Source organism: Spinacia oleracea, chromosome 5 (genome assembly GCF_020520425.1).
Source record: "Spinacia oleracea cultivar Varoflay chromosome 5, BTI_SOV_V1, whole genome shotgun sequence".
In the NCBI taxonomy this organism is placed as follows: Eukaryota; Viridiplantae; Streptophyta; class Magnoliopsida; order Caryophyllales; family Amaranthaceae; genus Spinacia; species Spinacia oleracea.
The window spans coordinates 75,401,739-75,416,067 of NC_079491.1; the positions used below are offsets into that span (position 1 = coordinate 75,401,739).

The following is a 14,329-nucleotide window of genomic DNA, read 5'->3' on the forward strand; positions in this document are numbered from 1 at the left end:
ATAAACCACAGTGCGCCATTAGCATCCAGCCTTATGCTGTTTGAGGCTTTTGTGTGCTAATGGTTTGTCAACATGGTATGCTTCAATGAAGCTTGGGGACATTTGAGACCAAAATGAGCATGGTTTGTTTTGGCTTTTTGATCTTTTGCCAGTTTAAATGTCTTTGGAAACAATTGAATTGATTCCGTCACATATAAACTGGCATTAGACCGGAAAGGCAATTCATGTCTTGTTTACTTAGAGGTTAGTTGTCCCCTTAAGTACCTTTGTTATGTTACATCGATGATGAGTCTTTCATATGCTGAGAAACAATTCAAGTTACCTACACTCACTCGTGCTGCCATTAGTATCAGTGATGATGCTTCTCAGGCGCTAAGTGTGTGTAGGTTGAATTTGTTTCAATGATGCTTGGGGACATCTGAGATGAATTTTGATGTCATGCATGTTTCACTTTTGTTAGTTAGGTGGTCCTTCAAAGGGGATTGACTTATTGTTAAATATCCAATGCGATAGTTCATAATTTGTCAATTCCCTTTGGAAGGACCACCATGACACTTAAACAACATGTTTGATTGTGGTGTTAATGATAATCAATGATGTTAAAGGTTGATATCCTGAGATTTATGTTTCATTACTTGTCCTTTAACTCCTTTTGTCTAATGGAGTGATTGTCATTTCACATGATCAGTTGTGAATATCAATCATTCCGTTAGGCAAAAGGATGTTAAAGTTGAGAAAATATTGATACAATAGATCAATGATGCTATTCAACAACTCTGAGATTGAAACTCTAATGTTTGCTAATGTCCCATGTGTGAGTTTGATCATTGTGATCTGTGATGTAATTGTTGATTATCTTAGATTTTGGTTTCTAACATATTCCCTCGTCCCCTTTTACAAAAGGGGATAAATTTCATTTCACAAACGAAGAAGTGATCATGTAATCCCTTTTGTGAAAGGGTGATGAGGTTGTTAAAATTTAGAAACATACTACATATATGCTGTAAATCAACCTAACTGAGATTGTTGTGCCTTGTCCATTGCTGCCTTGTTATTTGTTTTGAGTCATCTATGATGAGTCTTCATTTGCTGACACTCAAACCCTATATTCCATTATTAACACTCATGCGCCATTAGCATGAATAATGCTTCTCAGGAGCTAAGTGTTGGTGGATGGGGTTTGTGTGAGGGATGCTTGGGGACATTCTAAGATGGTTGTGTGTACTTGCTTCTATGTACTTGATGCCTTGTTCTTGATGCTTTGTTCAATGATGAATTGGTTTAAGCATATCGAAATTTACTTTTGTTGACGCATCGGTTTCTAGGTGGGAAGAATTTCATCTGAAAATGATGTGATATGCATTCTTTCCACTTAGATGCCGATGTGTTTAGAGAAGTGATTTTGCATATGACTTTCTAAGTATGTTGTAAGTAACTACCTTGCCTTTGTTGCCTTGCTCATGCCTTGTTTTTTTTGAGTTGTTCAATGATGAATGGTTTAGTAACTCGAATATTACATCTTTTGACGCATCGGTTTCAAAGTGGGGAGATTTTCCATCTGAAAATGATGTGATATGCATTCTTTCCATTTTGAAGCCGATGTGTTCGAAGTTGTGATTTTGCATGTCCTGAGTTTCCTAAACTTTTAGTATCCTCTGTCAAATGGAGTGACTTTCCTTTCCCATTTCCGTTTGTGTTAGTCATTCACTCCATTTGGGAGGAGGATATTAAAGTATAGGATTCAATGATGATGAACAAATACAAACTGAGAACAACATGTCCCCATGCTTTGCCTTGGCTTGAAAATGAATTCATGTGTTGCCTTGAAAACATAAAGATGTCCCCTTCATGGTTTAAGGAATGGCTGACTGATTCAATTGATGTTTTGTGTTTCAATTACAACTAGAAATAATAAACATGATTGTGATTATGATGAACAAAAACTAAACTATGATTGTGATTACCTAGTTATTGTTGCCTTGTGCATTGCTGCCTAGTTATTGTTGCCTTGTTCATGATGTCTTGTTCATGTTGCCTTGTGCATTGTTGCCTTGTGCATTGCTGCCATGTTATTGCTTCCATGTACATGTTCCCTTATGATTTTGACTTATCCTGAAATCATATGTGATTATGCCATGTACATGAATAAGTACAAATATGTGAGTATGATGAACAAAAACTAAAGATTAACAACAATAAATTGATTCATTCATTCTTCCAGTTGATATGTTGCTTCCAAAATGTTTTAAATACATGTGATGCTTTCATTCAAGCTTACAAAAGTGACATTCTGTTTGTTCTTGTAACTTTTAAAACATGTTCCCAAAACACAAAAAGTAATCTCTCGTTCTTGCTCTATACTTCACTGATTTGCTCTCCATTCATCAACAAGTTATTTGCATTCATTCACAGCCCACCTTGGGGCCTTAACTTGTTCTGCCAGATTCCCCTCATCTTCTAAAATCTTTTTCTTGTTGTGTGGGAGTTGGTAGTTGTTGTCCCCCTTGTGTTTCAAAATTTCATTTCCAACATATTGAAGTGACATCCACACATTAGATAGAGTCTTTGCATGCAGTTCATTATATGCCTCAGTCACAGCACCACTTAAATCTTCAACTGTTTTAGGCATCTTTTTGTGCATTAGTGATTGAATTGACCTAAAGAACCCCAAGTCTAATATGTTACAATCTGGACTGTTTGCTGGCTGTTGAGTCAATATCAATGTAAACCCATCTTGCTTGTAATGTTGCTGCCATTCTTGATCATTTTGCAAAATGTGTGCCTTTGCATTGTCTTGAATGATGTATATCACCTTTTCCCCCTCATGTGGTGGCCATTTCTCTTTAATTGCTGGGATTAGGTAGTTGATTAGCATGACCCTAGTTGCAATCTGATTCACTGACTTGATTGGTTTAGTCTCAATTGTCCCCTTCACTCTGTTTTTGGATGTTCTCTTTGCTGCCATTGCATCTGTGAATGGAAATATACCAAGTTTCCCATCCCACTCACACTGCCCATCTTGTCCCCACCTTGGCCTTGCTACTGCTGCCATGAACATGAACTTTGGAATCTTAGTTCTTGATTTTCCCTTCTTGTGTGGAAATGGTTCATTGTTTGCTAAATAAACTCTTTGACTTTTTTGTGTAAGATAGAACCATTTCTCATCAATGTGAATGAAATCATACATGCTGTAATATGTGGGATCATTTGGTATTGAGTAGTCCATTAAGAGACCAAGTACCCACTTCATCCTTGCCATCTTGCATTCTTCTGAAATGCTTGGATTCAAGGGACTTGAATGTGGTTTTATCTGTTTTCTTTTCACCATTCTCCAAACTGTTGTGGGACTCAAATTAAGCATCCTTGCAAGATCAATAATGGTTGTTCTATCCCCCATGCCTATGGAGGCTATAGACTCATATGTTACTTGAATTCTCTTCCTCCCACAGTTGTGATATTTGCTATCATAGAAATACGAATCCATGGCTGCCTTATGTGCCAATGCTCTCTGCCATATTAGTCTAATTGTCTTCCTTGTGTAACCAAACTTTATAACAGCCTGCCTATTTGTCCCATGAATGAGTTCATCTGAATGCTTTTCTTTTCTTAAGAGAAGGAACAACAAGATTTCCAACCTTAATTCGTTGTTAATCCTTGGGGTTCTAGGCTTATGATGATTTTGCTCTGTTTCTGTTTGATGAATTGGAGATGGTGGGAACTCTTGTTGTGTTGGCATGTTCAAATCAAACAAAAATGGAACTGAGTGGTTATCTGATATACCTGATGTATGCTGTGGTCCCACTTCACATTCTTGTGCATATTCTTGTCCCACTTCATTAAGATCTGGCAATTGTTGATTATGCTCAAAGTCCCCAATTTGATGAGCATTTACTTCACTTTCAGCATTTTGGGTTGCCTCATCATCATCATAATCTGAATCTGAGTTCGTGCCGTCTCCTTCATCATCGGAAAAACCGAGGAACTCGTCCTCCTCTTGATCTGAAGCCATTAATGTCCCCTTGCTGATTAATTATAGTGCATTTATTGCCTTTGGTTTTTTGTTGTTGTAACTGATCTTAAAACAGTTGGAATTTATGAGGGTTTTTTGGTAGAAATTGACCCCTATTTATAAAGGGTGTGTGGTAAAAGTAGAAAGTTTGGAGGGAAAAAGTTTGGAGGGAAAACTTTTGGCTGAAATTCTGTTTTTGGAGGGAAGTGTAAAAAGGGAAGTGGACTTTCCCAATTTGGGAAGTCTTCCCTCCGTTTTTTATTTTGTTGCTTAACTCTCATTGGATGAAATAAATCAACTCATGTACTTTGGTCCCCACTTCAATCAGATTTTTTCTGATTTTTGATTAATTAATTGAAAATATCCCTTTCCCATAATTCTTTAATATTTTCTCTCTCCTTACTTTATTCTTTAAAAAAGAATCTCTTACACATTCTTACACACAATCATTTCTCTTACACCCAATCATTACACTTATACCCATACAAACCAAGATTCTATTTTTCTTAAAACCCCCCCAAGATTCCAAATGGATACAACATTTAGAAATGGAGGGAGTACATGATATAAAGAGGGTCAATTTGATGAATTGAGGAGAGAGGTATAAGGGGTGTTTGTTAGCAAAATATGGTTTATGTACTCGGGTGCATAATGTTTATTGTGCACCCTGTTTTTGAATGAACATATAGTTCAAATACAAAGAACATATTGTGCATATCCAAAGAACATATAGTCAATGAACATGTAGTTTAAACCCATAGAACATATATGAGGGTGTTTGGTTAGGAGAGGTTTGAGGGAAAAATAGCTTTTTGGGGTGAATTAGAGGTTTGACCTTTAGAAAAATCCAATTGGGAGTGTTTGGTTAGGAGAGGATTGGAAGAGAGTTTTGGGGTGAAAAAACTAATTTTGAAAAAGCTCAATATAGGAGATTTTTGCAATTAGAGGTTTGAGAAAGTGGATGAAAATGACTATTTTGTCCTACTATTGCATATTATTACAACCACTATCAACCTTAGTACCCTACATAATCATGCTTAAAATTTCATTAGTATATTTATCTATTTGAAATATATATATATATATATATATATATATATATATATATATATATATATATATATATATATATATATATATATATATATATATATATATATATTATTGGAAAAACTAAATAAAGAATATTTTTTTTTAAAAATAAATTTATTTTATTTAGTCAATGTTTATTAGAAAAATACAGAGAGAAAAAATTAACACAATAAAATATTTGTCTAATATTAATAAGAAACAAAGTATTCAATGTCCTTAATGGTCATTTTACATATTAAACAACTATCAGCTAATGCAAACAGCTAATGCAACCAGCTAGTCAAATCAGCTAATGCAAACAGCTAACCGCTAACAGCTGGTCAAACCAGCTAACAGCTCCTAACCAAACAGGGCCTATAGTTTAAATATTTCACTAGTACATGTACATTGAAATCGTTCTCTATGTTCATTAGATTTTCAATGAATGTTCAACATGGTGCACAATGAGCACTGTTCACCCGAGTGTATTATCCAAATTGCGGTTTGTTAGGAGATGTTTGAGGAAAAAAAGTTTTTTGAGGTGAATTAGAGGTTTGACTTTTTCAAAAAGTTAATTGGGAGTGTATGGTTAGGAGAGGTTGGAAGAGAGTTTTGGGGTGAAAAAGCTAATTCTCAAAAAGCTCAATATAAGAGTTTTTTGCAATTAGAGGTTTGAGGAAGGGAATGTAAAATTACTATTTTATCCTAATATTGCCTAAACATTCTACATTATTTCCTTTACCCCATTTTACAACTCGTTATTTGTTGTAATAAAATTTATATTAGTACATTGAAGTACTTAATTAAAACTATTGCAATCATGCTTGTAATATCATTAATAACATTTCTCTATTTGCATATATATCAATAAATTATGCATTTAAAATTTTAATTAAGAATAATTTTTTAAAAAAAAATTGTTTTGTTTTTATTTTTATTTTGTTAAAGGGAAAATAAATTTGTTTTATTTATTCTATGCTTATTTAAAAAAATAAAGAGAAGCTAATTAAAATAAGGATTTTTTTGTAATTGCTAACTTAAAGTTCTTTTTTTTTTTATTTCTTTACTACCACTTTACAATTTTCTCATTTTAAAATTGAGAGATCTCTTTCGTTTCTTAATCATTGTAAGTGATTCAAAACTCATTTTTCTCATTTATGTGTAAGGATTCTATAGAGATGTTGTTTTTAACATTTTTTAAAAAGTAAAACGAATTAAATATTATTTGTAAACTTTTAAAATATTTATGAATTATCAAATAATTCGTTTAGAAATGTCGTTCTCAGTGAAATTCCTACAGAAAAAGGAAAATAATGAACTTTGAATCATTTCAAACGATTAAGAAACGAAAGAGATATCTTAATTTAAAAATGAGAAAAATGTAAAGTGGTAGTAAATAAAAAAAAACATTGAAAGTTTAAGGAAGTAATTTAAAATAAAAATTTCATAAGGTAGTAAATACAAAAGTGGTGTATTTTTAAGTTAGTAAATACCAAAATCTCCTTAAAATAATGAACTATTGTCTTATACTAATAAGAAACAAAGTCCAACAACAAAGTATCCTTAATGGTCATCTCACATATTAAACAACAAACAACTAATTACCAAACACTTTTACACAAACAGCTAATTCAACAAGGTAGTCAAACCAGCTAATACAAACAACTAACAACTAACGGCTAGTGAAACTAGCTAACAACTCATAACCAAACAGGGCCATAGGGGGCGTTTGGTTAGAAGATGTTTGAGGGAAAAAGAGTTTTTTGAGACGAATTAAAGGTTTGAACTTTTGAAAAAGCTAACTGGAAGTTTTTGGTTAGGAGAGGTTTGAAAGAGACCAAGAGAGTTAGTTTTGGGGTGAGGTGAAAAGTTAATTTTGAAAAGCTCAACATATGAGCCTTTTGCAATTAGAGGTTTGAGAAAGTAAATTTAAAATGACTATTTTTCCTTAACATTGCCTAAATTTACAACCCTTGTCAGAGAACCTGGACATCCTACATTATTTTCCTCTTAAAAACATTACTCACTCCTTCACTAGTACATAATTGAGCTTATGTAACACGGGTTGGTAACACTTTTTGAAGTGCAAAATTACTATATTATTAAGTAACACTTTGGTAACATTTTTTTAAAAAAGTAACATTCAAGGTAACACTTTTAACTTAGGTAACATTTTATTGTAACACTTTTGAAATAGGTAACATATTATAGTAACACTTTTTAAATAGGTAACAATTTACGGTAACACTTTTAAATTAGGTAACATTTTATGGTAACACTAAGAAGTGTTACCTATTTTTTTTAAGAAGGGTTAATTCCCAAAATAAGTAATTGCCGCCAAAATGAAAAAAAGAATGTGGGTTTACTTTTTCTGAAATTTCTGAAACCTCAAACAACCGACCTTAGGTTAAATTTTCAGAAACTCGATCTCTAAACTTTCCTCTTCTTGATCCCGTAACAACGCTTAATTTATCTTCAAATTCGTCTCAGCCGCGGTATTGATTCACAAAATCGCACTTTCAATTTCTAGTTTCATTGAATTTACGCTCGGTATTAATTCAAGTTCCAAATTCGCAATTTCAATTTCAGTTTCAGATTTCATTGAATTCGCGCTTCCAATCTCGTGGTCTTAATCGTCGTCTCGATCGTTCTCTTGGTCGGAATTTATCGAATTCCCCCATTTTAATTTCAGGTATGTTCTTATTTGTGTGCTATGAACTGATATTGTATTCGAGCATAGGATATTGTATTCGAGCATTAGGACTTTATCGAATTTAATAAACTGAAAAGATGTATATAAATTGGTACAATATAGATTAGTGTTTAATTTTTATTGATTGGTTTGAGAAGTTTATTGATTTTTTGTTTGATGCAGTGTTAATGTTTTGGATTATTTTATTCGGTATTTTGATTCTGTATGTTTTGGTTTGGTCTGGTTGTTGATTGTGAGTCTGTTTGTTTTGCATGATATGGCTTTGATTATCCTCCATTGTTGGGTACTTTGTTGTTTAAACTTGGGCAAGGTCATAACTTAAGTTATTGAAGCTATTAGGACTGAAATGGAAACTGATTTGTGCCTCTATATTTGAACTTGTCGATAGCGGTAGAAAGTTTCTGGCCCTTTGTCATTTGATATCATTGTAGTATGCTGATATTGAAGTAATTCTTTATACAGTGACCCTGTTTTACTTATCTTTGCAAGGTTGATGATAAGGGCAAGCCGGGGAGGGGGGGGGGGGGGTTGAGATATCACTAGGGATGTTCATGCTAATACACAACTCTCTATGGAGAGTATACACAAATTTAATTGCCAGTTAAATCAGAAACGTACTTCTTGCATATCATTATATGGTAAAAGTTACAAATAATTAGAAAACTTGGAATTTTCATTTTTTTCCTTTAAAATGACGTTTAGTGGACTAATCTAGTAGCTACTCAATCCATTTTTCTTCAAGTTCTTGCTTAAGTTGTATATGCCAAGTGTTCATCAATGTTAGACTAGAGACCAAGAACTGAGGCTACCTTCACACAGGTTAAGAGTCTATTAAATGCGTTAGAAAGATATGTTTTTTTCCCTTCCAGCTGCCCTATGGATCATTGATATGAAGGGGGCATTCCTTGCATTGTGTCACTTAATGAAGGTGGCATTTCTTGCATTGTGGCACATAATGAAGGTGTCATTGCTTGCTTTGTGGCACTTATTTCATGAGAAGTTTGATGGTGGTGGTGGTGGTTTTCTGTACTGTGATGATGTGGTGCTGATCGATTGCGTTTCTTAGCGGTGCCTTGACATTTCACAAAATCGCACTTTCAATTTCTAGTTTCATTGTATTTGCGCTCGGTATTAATTCAAGTTCCATATTTGCAATTTCAATTTCAGTTTCAGGTTTCATTGAATTCGCGCTTCCAATCTCGTGGTCTTAATCGTTGTCTCGATCCTTCTCTTGGTCAGAATTTATCGAATTCCCCCTTTTAATTTCACGTATGTTCTTATTTGTGTGCTATGAACTGATATTGTATTTGAGCATATGATATTGTATTCGAGCATTAGGGCTTTATCGAATTTAATAAACTGAAAAGATGTATATGAATTGGTACAATAGGATTTTGTGTTTGATGCAGTGTTTATGTTTTTGATTTTTTGATTCGGTATTTTGATTCTGTATGTTTTGGTTTGGTCTGGTTGTTGATTGTGAGTCCGTTTGTTTTGGTTTGTTCTAGTTGCTGCCGTGGTATTGGGTTTCGTCAGAAAAACAAGCTAGTTGTTTTCTTTGGTATTGGGTTTCATCAATTCGCGCGCGCTTCCGATTTTAGGTAATTTAATTTCTGATTTGTGGGTGTTTTTAATTTTTTGGGTTGTTTAATTATTGATTTTCATAACAGTTCTGATCTGTGCAGAACAGAACAGTTCTGAACTTCACAGAACAGTTCTGATCTATGCAGATCAGTTCAGATCTGTGCAGATCAGAACTGATCTGTGCAGATCAGAACTGTTCTGTGAAGTTCAGTTCTGATATGTGATTGGTATTATTGGCTTTAAATTTCTTGATTCGGTATTTGAAGTTTGTTGGTTTTGTGTTTGTTGTCGTATTTCACCGCGGGATCTTTCAGAACAGATCTGATCTGTGCAGAACAGAACAGTTCTGATCTGTTCAGAACAGAACAATTCTGAACTTCACAGAACAGAACTGATCTGCACAGATCAGAACTGTTCTGTGCAGATCAGAACTGATCTGCACAGATCAGAACTGATCTGCACAGATCAGAACTGATCTGCACAGATCAGAACTGATCTGTGCAGATCAGAACTGATCTGTGCAGATCAGAACTGATCTGTGCAGATCAGAACTGATCTGTGCAGATCAGAACTGATCTGTGCAGATCAGAACTGATCTGTGCAGATCAGAACTGATCTGTGCAGATCAGAACTGTTCTGTGAAGTTCGGTTCTGATATGTGATTGGCATTATTGGCTTTAAATTTCTTGATTCGGTATTTCAAGTTTGTTGGTTTTGTGTTTGATGTCTTATTATTGGCTTTGAATTTGTTCATTTGGTATTTTGAATTTTTTGTCATGAATCTGAAATTGACACTGCATGTATGGATTAGGTCGTATGAGAAAAATGTGTCAATGATTGTATGGGTGTATGTTTCTATAGTTATTTTCATTCCTTTTAGACATGTTAATTATATTCCAATGTTTTTAATCTCTCAATTCGTGTATGTTTAACTTTTCATAAAGGAGATAAAATGAGTAGTTGGACCAACTTCTTACAATCTAGTAATGAGTATGAGAAAGGTGTGGAGGATTATTTAGATAAAGCATTTTCTACTCAAGCAATTGGTGATCAGATTACTTGCCCGTGTAAGGTGTGTTATCACCGTTTTTGGCATCGTAGAGAGACAATATTCAATCATTTGATTGCAAACGGGATCGAGCCTGGCACTGAAGGATGGCATTGTTATGAAAAGGGTATGTCATCGACATCAAATACAAAGAGGAATGTTGAAGATAATACACCAGACATGCACGATGATATTGAACGTTTGATATATGATGTTCATAGAGACGTGGCAGAAAGGTATGAAGGGGTTGGAGATGAGCCCAATGATGAGGCTAATAAGTTCTATAAGTTAGTTGAAGATGGAAAACAAGAGCTATATCCCGGCTGCAAAAAATTTTCAAAACTATCATTTCTCATTCGTTTTTACCTTTTGAAGTGTACTCATGGGTTAACTAATGTAGCAACTTCAGATATTTTGGATTTTATCCGAGAAGCGTTACCAGATGCATCCAACGTGCCTAACTCTTTTAATGAGGCAAAAATATTGATAAAAGATCTCGGTCTTCATTATGACAAGATTGATGCATGTCGTAATGATTGTATGCTGTATTGGAAGGAGCATGAAGCTGCGACGTCTTGCCATGTTTGTCATGCTTCAAGGTGGAAAGAAACAGAGACTGAGAACCAAGATGATATTAGCAATCAGCCATCTAAGAAAGTGCATAATGTCCCTGCAAAAGTTCTTTGGCATTTTCCTCTTAAACCAAGGCTTCAAAGATTGTACATGTGTTCAGAAACAGCAGAGCTATTGAAGTGGCATGATGAAGAAAGAGATAAAGATGAGTTATTGAGGCATCCGGCTGATGGCGAGGCGTGGAAAGAGTTTGATCTAAAGTACCCAAATTTTGCTAAAGAAGCACGTAATGTTCGTTTGGGGCTTGCAAGTGACGGATTTAATCCATTTCGAACTATGAGCACACAACATAGTACATGGCCTGTTGTTCTAATTAATTACAACTTACCACCATGATTGTGTATGAAGCAAGAATTCTTGATGTTGTCTCTCCTTATTCCTGGGCCCACCTCTCCTGGGAATGACATTGATGTCTACCTCCAACCATTGGTTGAAGAACTTAAAGATCCGTGGGAGTATGGGTTGGACACCTATGACGCGGAGAAGAGACAAACATTCAAAATGCATGCAGCTTTACAGTCAACGACCAGTGACTTTCCAGGTTATGCTATGTTATCTGGTTGGAGCACCAAAGGGAAGTTTGCATGCCCCTATTGTCACTACGAGACTGATCATCATCACTTGAGTAATAGTAACAAATCTTGCTACTGTGCTCATCGTCGATGGTTAGATGAAAATCATCCTTGGCGGCATGATATGGAGTCTTTTAACGGAGAAAAGGAAGAGAGGACATCTCCAGATCCTTTAACAGGGACTCAAATTTCAAGCTTGTTGGAAAATTGGGAAAACAAGTTTGGAAAGTTACAACCAAAGAAGAAATATCCAGATTGTCCATGGAGAAAGTCCTCTATCTTCCACACTTTGCCATATTGGAAAGATTGCGGGTGTCGCCATCATTTGGATGTCATGCACATAGAAAAAAACATATGTGATAGTGTGCTGGGAACTTTGTTAGATTAGATCTGCAAGAAATGGGTATAAGGGAAGAACTACATCCTTTAGATACAGATGACGAGCGTTATGTTTTGCTGCCCAAAGCATCATTCTCAATGACAAAGGAAGAAAAAAGCATTTTTTGTAGTGTTCTGAAGAAGGCAAAGTTGCCACAAGGTTGTGCATCAAATATTGCAAGGTGTGTGCAAGTGAAGGAGGGAAAAATATTAGGGTACAAGAGTCATGATGCTCATATAATAATGCAACATTTGCTTCCAGCAGCAATTAGGAAAACTTTACCAAAACATGTTGCGTTACCTCTTATTAGATTGAGTGGCTTTTTTAGGGAAATATGCAAGAGAGTCATCAATCCAAAAGATTTGGATCGCCTTCAAGCTGAAATTGTTGAGACTCTTTGTGAACTTGAAAGAATATTTCCACCATCTTTTTTTGACATCATGGTCCACTTGCCGATTCATTTGGTTGATGAAATAAAGCGTGGTGGACCAGTGTGTGATTGGTGGATGTACCCTATAGAAAGGTACCTCGGAAAGTTGAAATCGTATGTTAAAAACCGATGTCGCCCTGAGGCTTCTATAGCAGAAGGTTATTTAGCTGAAGAATGCTTGATATTCTGTTCTAGGTATTTGAATGCTGGTGCAAAGAAGCGATCTAAGTGGTTTAACAAAAGTCAAGAGAAATGGTTTGAAATTGACGAAGAGTCACCTTTATTCCCTAAGGCAGGTTATCCTCTTGGGAGGAAGAAGAAAGGGAAGAAGAAAGGGAATTCATACACTCTTGATTCAAACACAATGGCTCTAGCACATCGTTATGTGTTGTTTAATTGTCAAGATGCCCAAGTTGAGAATTACATCAAGTGAGTAATATTTTGAATATCTTGTCCATTATGTTTAAATTTATATTGTTTTATTTCCATACTTATATGGTTAATACTATGCAGGGAACATGAAGAGTTTGTAAAAAAGAAGTCTAGAGACAGGCGAAAAAGAAGGTGGAAAGAGGCACAAGAGCATAGCAATGAATTCATGGTTTGGTTTAGGGAAAAGGTTGAGTTGGTCAATGTCCCTGATCATATCAAGTGGCTATCAATAGGTCCTTCTGTTAGGTTATGATACATATGACAATTCATAAATCATGCGGAAAAACCATTTAGCCAGGAATACATATTATTTACACATAATCATATAGCATAGTTTAGATGCATACTCTTTGTTGCGTGCCTTCCCTAGCTACGCCCGAACCGAACAAGAACAATTCTTTAGGACTCCAAGTGTTGTCCCTCCGTAGATAGTCCACAGCACGTCCGGATCCGCCTTAAGATTGACCAACTAGAATCGCCCTTAAGGTACTATTATTTTCGGCACTTTTAGGCAAATATGTGACTGAATTTTTCTCTCAAAAACTCACTTTGAATACTTGAAAAACTCGTTATAAATTGTGAACCCAGGCCACATATTTATAGGGGTATGGAAAGAGAATTGGAATCCTACTAGGATACGAATTAATTAAATTAGAATCCTAGTGAAACTCTTATTTAATTAATTTATCTTTTAGGATTAGGAATTTAATCATTAAACGAATCCTGTACGTTTTAGGTTTCGTATGTGAACACAAACACACACGCACGGACAGCAGCCCACGAGGGGCGCCATGCGCGCGCGCGCACAGCCCGAGCAACGCAGCCCACGACTGCCGCAGCCTTGGGCGCGCGCTGGGCCTGCCTTGCGGTGGGCCTGGCGCAGCCTTGGGCTGGCGTGTTGTGGCGCGCGTTTCCCTTGCTGGACGTGGGCCTGGCTTCGTGCTGGGCCTTCGTCTAGCAAGCTCGTCCGATGCTAATTCGTACGACGCGCTTCCGATTAATTTTCCGATTCCGGAATTCATTTCCGATACGAACAATATTTAACATTTCCGATTCCGGAATTAATTTCCGTTTCGAACAAATATTTAATATTTCCGTTTCCGGAATTATTTTCCGATTCCGATAATATTTCCGATTCAGACAATATTTCCGTTTCCGGCAATATTTCCGATTCCGGCAATATTTCTATTTCCGATAATATTTTCCGATACGTACCATATTTCCGTTTCCGACAACATCTACGACTTGGATAATATTTATATTTCCGATACGATCCATATTTCCGTTTCCGGCAATATCATCGTTTCCGGAGTATTCTTTTCTTGCCTGTGACGATCTCAGCTCCCACTGAAACCAAGATCCGTCGATTCCGAATATCCATAGATGGAGTATTTAATGCCATTAAATACTTGATCCGTTTACGTACTATTTGTGTGACCCTACGGGTTCAGTCAAGAG

The 14,329-nt window shown here is 35.7% G+C and overlaps 2 protein-coding genes across 2 annotated transcripts; one reads left to right on the top strand and one right to left on the bottom strand.

Annotated features, from left to right (window-relative positions):
* Positions 1–2,392: 2,392 nt before the first annotated feature.
* Positions 2,393–4,009, bottom strand: LOC110777288 (uncharacterized). Its single transcript, XM_021981894.2, has one exon. It carries the CDS (start codon positions 4,007–4,009, stop codon positions 2,393–2,395), a length of 1,617 nt encoding a protein of 538 aa, XP_021837586.2.
* A 6,320-nt stretch (positions 4,010–10,329) lies between these two features.
* On the top strand, positions 10,330–12,018 carry LOC130461615 (uncharacterized). The gene is made up of 2 exons (XM_056829771.1): positions 10,330–11,289; positions 11,407–12,018. Exons 1-2 carry the CDS (start codon positions 10,330–10,332, stop codon positions 12,016–12,018), a joined length of 1,572 nt encoding a protein of 523 aa, XP_056685749.1.
* The last annotated feature ends 2,311 nt before the right edge of the window (positions 12,019–14,329 follow it).

Excerpts from the sequence above, each read along its gene's own strand:
- LOC110777288 (XM_021981894.2), bottom strand. The coding sequence starts at position 4,009 with ATGGCTTCAGATCAAGAGGAGGACGAGTTCCTCGGTTTTTCCGATGAT.
- LOC130461615 (XM_056829771.1), top strand. The coding sequence starts at position 10,330 with ATGAGTAGTTGGACCAACTTCTTACAATCTAGTAATGAGTATGAGAAA. Across the intron at positions 11,290-11,406 it reads TTGCTAAAGAAGCACGTAAT|CAAGAATTCTTGATGTTGTC; the intron begins GTTCGTTTGGGG and ends TTGTGTATGAAG.